The following is a 6,835-nucleotide window of genomic DNA, read 5'->3' as shown; positions in this document are numbered from 1 at the left end:
CATAGGTTAATCTTTTCTTGCAAAAAGCTAATCAAAATAGCATAAAAATCTTTGATATTTAAAAGTCAGCAATGTACAATAAAATTAAACTCAACGTTGATGGTAACTGAAACTCTTCCTCTAAATAATGGAAGTATAATTTACCTTCAAGTATAGGAGGATGCTTCCTCGATATTTTATGCTACTATATTTCATTCTCATGTAATCTCTTTATATTAACTTTTTTTTTTTTCGTTATCTGCCTATCAAAATTCAACTTAGCTCATATAATGATATAAAATGGATATCAATGATGATGTTATATTTGTATTTTAATTTAATTTATATTTTAAATTTAAATTTTATTAAAAAAATACAAAGAATATAATATTATTAATAACACATTTTGTTTATATTATATATTAATTAAATTATATAAGTCAACTGAATACCATACAAAGGTATAATACAAGTTAGCAAATTGTTAATAGATATATTAAATAAAAGTAAAACATAACTTTTTTAAAAATAAAATAAAAAAGTTTGATAAAAAAATTAGTCGTAGAAAAATAAAAAGGAAATAAAAACTAGGCGAATGGAAACACCTTTACATATTTTGGAACAAAACGAGTGGGTCTTTCCAGATAAAAAGCGAAACCAAAAGGTCTGAATGGAAAGCAAACAAAGCATGAAACGAATCGTTGGCACCTTACTTGGACCCCAAGTCACACACAATACGAATAATAAGATAGGCGCGTCCACTCCCGAATGTTCCTACACTTTCCGCAGTAACTAGATACAGCAATATTCGGTTTAATTAAAACACAACAGCCGCAAAGCAAATCATAATATATACTAATCAATTTAAGCACCACGCAAAATATTTTTTGATTCTATAATAACATCCCATCTAATTAAAATAACGCACTTTACAATTTTTACTGATGAAGCATACAATGGTATTCCAATAATACCCCTAACCGCCTCTCTATATTTTCAAAATTACACCTGAAACCCCACATCTCATGACACCCCCCGCACCTCCTTTCTCGTTTTGTTTTTCCTACATAAAGTAGTAAACCCTGTGATCCTGTTAAGTGTTAACGCAAGGTTCCAAAGCGCGCTGCGAAATCGTTCACTCATTGGGAAGAATAAAATAAAAATTATGTTCGGAGGAGACCGAGGCAGCCCGCTGTTACCCGTCGTTTACTTTGACGGCAAGAGGGAGATCGACGTCGGCTCTGTCTTGGTGGACCCCAATCTGAGCTTCAAGAACCTTCTATCTCTGTTGAGCCAGAGGATTGGGATCCCGCCGAACCAGTTCTCCGTCTACCTCGCCTTCGTGGGGAGCGACCGGAAAATCCTACTCACCGCCAGGGTCAGCCTTGCCGTCGTGCGCCGCGAAGACAGTAACTACTACTTCTTTGTCAAGCGGGTCAATCGGTCCAAGAAGCCAGCTGCCAGCGGAAATTACTCCAAACCGAACCAGAATATTTCGCCGGAGAGCGTCATGCTCCTCCGCCGCGAAGCCGCTGTCGCCTCCGGAGAAGCGACGCCGGCTTCCTCGTTCAGGTCGGCGTTTGCGGCGCCGATTCTGGATCGCGTCGAGTACGAGAGAAGGTTGAGGAATTGGCAGATGGAGAGGGAGTCTTTCTTGACGAATATGCGCATCGGAATCAATCGTGTCGCCGTAGGAAGGGAAGCGCCGAACGTTGGCGGCGGCGGCGGTTGCGAAGAGTGTTTGAACGCGAAGTTGAGTGGAATTGATGGTGGTTTTCATTTGTGCGTGAATGACAAGGTGACGGTAGGGTTCAGGTCGGCGGCGGGACCGATTTCTCGGCCGGCGAAAGAACCGGGCGAGGACTGTCCCTGATTTCTGGGGCGGTTTTCTTTTGTCTCTTGGTGCAAGAAACAAATGTGCATAGGGAGAGTGATCGCGTGCGGTCAGGTATACGATAAAGTTGTGTTGACATTTAATTAATTAATCCTTAGGTGACTTTACGCATGGTATATAGACGATCTTGCCCCTTGAGGGAGGAGGGGGTTTTAATTATCATCCATGAATGTGATGTTTTTGTAGGGAGAAGTGAGGGTTGTTTTGTGACTTTAGTTTTGGGTTGTTTTCCATTTTGCTTGTACAAGAAAAATTGTAGAATTGGTAATGCATAGGGTCTTATAATTGTCCATGTGAACGTGGAATGCGAATTTTAAACGTTTGTTCATCAAATAAATGCTTCCTCTTCTTTTAGCATTTCATAATAATGCGTGTACTTGCCAGTCCTGTTCATCTCTGCACTTACTCTTTAACTTTAATTATTAACTAAAATTTACTAAAAATTATAAAAATCACATAAATTTATTCTTTTTTATTTTAATTTAATATTTTTTGATAAATTTTAGTTAATAATTAAAATTACAATAAAAATAATGCGTTATAGTGATGCACTTATCCTTAAAGAGTACAGATGTATAATTGGTATGGTTTGGTAGAAACTTCGTATTTAGATCTTATATGGGATGAGGCAAAATTTGTATTAATTGCGCGGGAACCGTAATTTTGACGAGACACCTTGCACGAACAGAGGTATGTTTTGTTTTACAAGCTTATTCCCTTACCTTTGGTTGTGAAATTATTTTATGGGTCATGTTAACTATTGCTGTTAGTGAATTAATAAAAATATTTTTTTTTCTTAAAATTGTGTTAAAATGCATTAAAAATAATGAAAGTAAGTGTCTTTTTATGGTTTTTTTTAATATTTTTTCTTTTTGTTTCTCAACCAATGCTTGTAGTTATTTTTACTGATTAGCATTTCTTTATTCTATTTATGCATGAAGCAATATGAATGGGTTTTCATTTAACGAGAAAATTTAATTACAATTATTTAGGTGTATTTTATGTTACTTTTTAATTGAAATTTAATAATTAACACAATAAATCTCTCATTCACTGCATTCAATTTTGTTCAATTTCATTATGAAATCTCATAAGTCACACCTGGTTGACCCGCACTAGGTCACTATTTCCTTGATTTGCTTTAGTAGTTCATGTGTGGCTTCAAATTGGCGATTCAGTACACTGTTGCTGATGGTATATTTTGAGTTTTGTTTGAAATTGCTGTTGATTTCTGCATATTTGCTAACTGATGTTAAAAAACAAGTCTAATAGTTGAAATTTAACCAATCTATTTGGCAAAAAAAAAAAAAAAAACTCAATTAATTTCCAGTTTAATCAACACTTTTTGGATACTTGTTCAAAACGCGTTAAAAGCTCTTGATTAGGTGTCTAATTAAATAAATATATTTCTTTTTCAATTTGTATATTTGAGCCGGCTCACATACTTGAGTAACATTCCTATATTGAACACATAAATATTATTAGAAAAAAATATTTTTTAACTTCCAAAAAGTTAGCTTAAAATGAAGTGTAAAATATTAAAATTGAATGGCTCTTAATTTTCTTTTGTAACACTCATTATCATAGGAAAAGCGTAATGGTTTGAGAAGGTGAATATGCCTGAAAGATATAATTTTATCCTGTTTTAGGATTTTTTTTTTTTTTGTAAAGGGACTAAACACTTATGTTGTAAAATAATGGCTTTTAATAAGTTTTTGAGAAGTTTATACACACGGTGTTCTAGCGTCCTATATTTTCCACATTAGCCGTGTTGGAGTGTCCATGTCGAATTCCATGCTTCATAGATTCAGTTATAATTCTGAAAATAACCTCAGTCTAACATGTTGACAATTTGACAGCTCTGTCTAACATATGGGTTGAAGTTTAAAAATATCGTTTTATGAGATATTCGAAGTTTTCTAATCAGCAAATCATTGCCTTCTTGATGCTGCCTTGGGATTAACAGCTTGTTAGGACAGCTCCTAATCTCAGTTCACTAAAGATGTTATAGACTCCAAGTTTTTTTGGGTGTGTTTTTCTTAAAGACTAATATAATTATTTTTTAGCATGTGATTAATCACATCAGTAACTGTAGCTAGTCAACTATTTTTTATTCAATGGAAAAAGATATTTTTTGTGTTAGTTGTTTTTGTCCTGAAGTAACTCATATAGTTGTGTTCTTTAGCAATTTGCACCATCCAAATGTTTGAAATCTAATAGAACTTCAATGTATTCATGGAGCTTTAACACTTCGATGTTTCCGGACCATCCAGTTGAGTGAAGTTCAATCTCCCGTCTTCTTCATATTTTGTTAAACCAGATCAAGCTCTTTAAATTTGCTGCCAAGCACTCTGTCTTTGGATAAACTCCTGTGTGCACACTGTAAAAAGTAGATTAACTATGAAGGTAAAGTGAGAAGCTTTGCCAAGGTTGTGACTATTTTTTCCTCTAGTTTCACTCAAGATAGGGTAAAAACATAGTTATAATTCTTCTCCGATGTAGGCAATATATTTATGCAAATTTGATAATAACTTTCTTAATTTAAGTATAATTACAATTTTTCAGAACGATTTTAAAGTCTGTAATTACAAATATGACAACTACTATAATTATACCATAATTATATCATGACTCATACCAACATTCTCTCTTAACATGGAGTATAGATATCACTCATGCCCAGCTTGCCAAGAGAGTCATGGAAGGCTTGGCTAGCAACTGCCTTGTTCAAAATATCAACTAGCTGTTGTGTGGTCTTCACATGTAGTATTTTAACAATTTTGTTTTCAAGCTTCTTATATATGAAATTGCTGTCAATCCCAACATGTTTAGTTCAATCATGTTTTATTGGATTCTCTACGATCTTGATAACAAACTTATCATTACAATATAATTTCGTAGTCTCTTTAGCAGAAAAATTGAGCTCCTCTATGAGGCTTTTTAGCCATAATAACTCTTGTATTCCTTTGATCATAGCCCTATATTCAACTTCTACACATGACAATGAAACATCCTTTTGTTTTTCACTTTTTCAAGTAAGTCACCTCTAACAAAGTTAAAATGCCCAGTTGTTGATCGTCGTCTTTCTCCCTTAGTGCCCAAGTCAGAATCACATTACACATGGATAGCTGCATGATTATTCTGGGAAAACATAAGACCTTTCCTAGGTGCAGACTTCAAGTAACACAAAATTATAAAAACAATATTCATATGAACTTTACTTGGATTATGCATAAAATGACTAACCATACTAACAACATAAGTAATATACACTCAAGTATGTGATAAATATATTAATCTACCAATCAACCTTTGATATCTTCCCTTGTCAGTAGGAACCTGATTTAAAAGTTCCTCAAAGCCATGATTTTGCTCTATTGGCGTATGAATAGGTTGGCAAACAAGCATACCAGTTTCCTTCAAAAGGTCAAGAACATATTTTTGTTGTGCTAGGAATATACCTTATTTTGACCTTGCAACTTCAATGTGGAAAGAATATTTTAGACATCCAAGATTCTTCATGGTCAAATTTAGATGCCAAGTAAGTCTTCAACTTAGTCATTTCATCAATATTATTTCTAATAACAATCATGTCATTTACATATATGATAAGGATAGTTAACTTACCATTTTGTCATTTTAAAAATAAAGTATGGTCTGTATTGTTTTAAGTATAACCATGTCTTTTCATAGCCAATTGGAATCTTTTGAACCATACTCTTGGTGGTTGTTTCAGCCCTTACAATGTTTTTTTTTTAACTTACACACTATACTAGTATCACTAGAGAAGTCGTAACCTGGTGGCATACTCATATAGATTTCTTCAGAGAGATTGCCATGCAAGAAGGCATTTTTAACATCACTCTTTTGTAATGGCCAATCAAAATTTGCACTAAGAGATAAGAGAACTCGAACAATATAAAGTTTCGCAACAAGTACAAAGGTCTCTTAATAGTTAACACCATATGCTTGAGTGAAACCATGAACAACTAACCTTGCTTTATATTGATCAATATTTTCACCTGGCTTGTGTTTCACAGTGAACACCCATTTGTGTCATGCTGGTTTCTTTCCTTCTGGTAAGGTCATAATTTCCCAAGTCATGGATGCTGCCCAATTTGGATCATTTAATGCTTCTTAAACTCTTGTAGGAATGGAGATTGCTCAGTTGAAATATAATGAGAAATAGGATACTTCGATGTCTTAGAATTATCAAGTGAATATCTTTTTGATGGTTTTCCTCGATTACTATGAGGAGGTGTATGTTGAGCAGCCTACAAGTTTTGTGATTGAAGGAAGAGAAGAAAATGTCTATAGATTAAAGAAAATATTGTATGGCTTGAAGCAAACATCCAAAATGTGATACAAGAAGATTGATTTTTACTTTATACAAAATAGTTTTCAGAGATGTTAGTTTTAACATACTCTGTATATTAAGTTTGTTGAGCCAGATGATATTCTTATTGTATGCCTTTATGTTGATGATATAATTTTTATTGACAATAATTCAAAGATGATTGCTGAATTTGGAGAGGCCATGATTAGATGCTTTGAGATGACAAATTTAGGTCTAATGCCATACTTTCTTGGCATTGAGGTTGTTTAATAGGATGATGAAATTTTCATCTCTCAAAAGAAGTATGCTGTATGACATTCTAAAGAAATTTAAGATGGAGAATTCAAAGCCAATCTTTACACTTGTTGAAGAAAAGTTGAAGTTGAAAAGAGATAGTGATAGAAAAAGGGTTGATGATTCAATATACTACAAGAGTATGATTGAAAGCCTCAGATAATTGACTGTCACTAGATCAGACGTTGTGTTGTGAATTGCTTAGTAGATTCATGAAAGAGCTATGTGCATGTCATTTGCAAGGTGTAAAGAGAATTCTAAGATAGATCAAAGGTACTCTAATCGAGAAAATTTTTTATGCTAATAATAATAATGTAAACTTGTTGGATACA

The 6,835-nt window shown here is 33.7% G+C and overlaps 1 protein-coding gene across 1 annotated transcript; it reads left to right on the top strand.

Moving 5' to 3' along the window:
- The first annotated feature begins 1,080 nt into the window (after positions 1–1,080).
- LOC113873834 lies at positions 1,081–2,228 on the top strand. Its single transcript, XM_027512174.1, has one exon. It carries the CDS (start codon positions 1,145–1,147, stop codon positions 1,850–1,852), a length of 708 nt encoding a protein of 235 aa, XP_027367975.1. The 5' UTR covers positions 1,081–1,144; the 3' UTR covers positions 1,853–2,228.
- Positions 2,229–6,835: the final 4,607 nt, after the last annotated feature.

This window comes from Abrus precatorius, unplaced genomic scaffold (assembly GCF_003935025.1).
Source record: "Abrus precatorius isolate BTA unplaced genomic scaffold, Abrus_2018 Scaffold7, whole genome shotgun sequence".
Taxonomy (NCBI): Eukaryota; Viridiplantae; Streptophyta; class Magnoliopsida; order Fabales; family Fabaceae; genus Abrus; species Abrus precatorius.
This window is presented reverse-complemented; position numbering and strand designations above follow the sequence as displayed.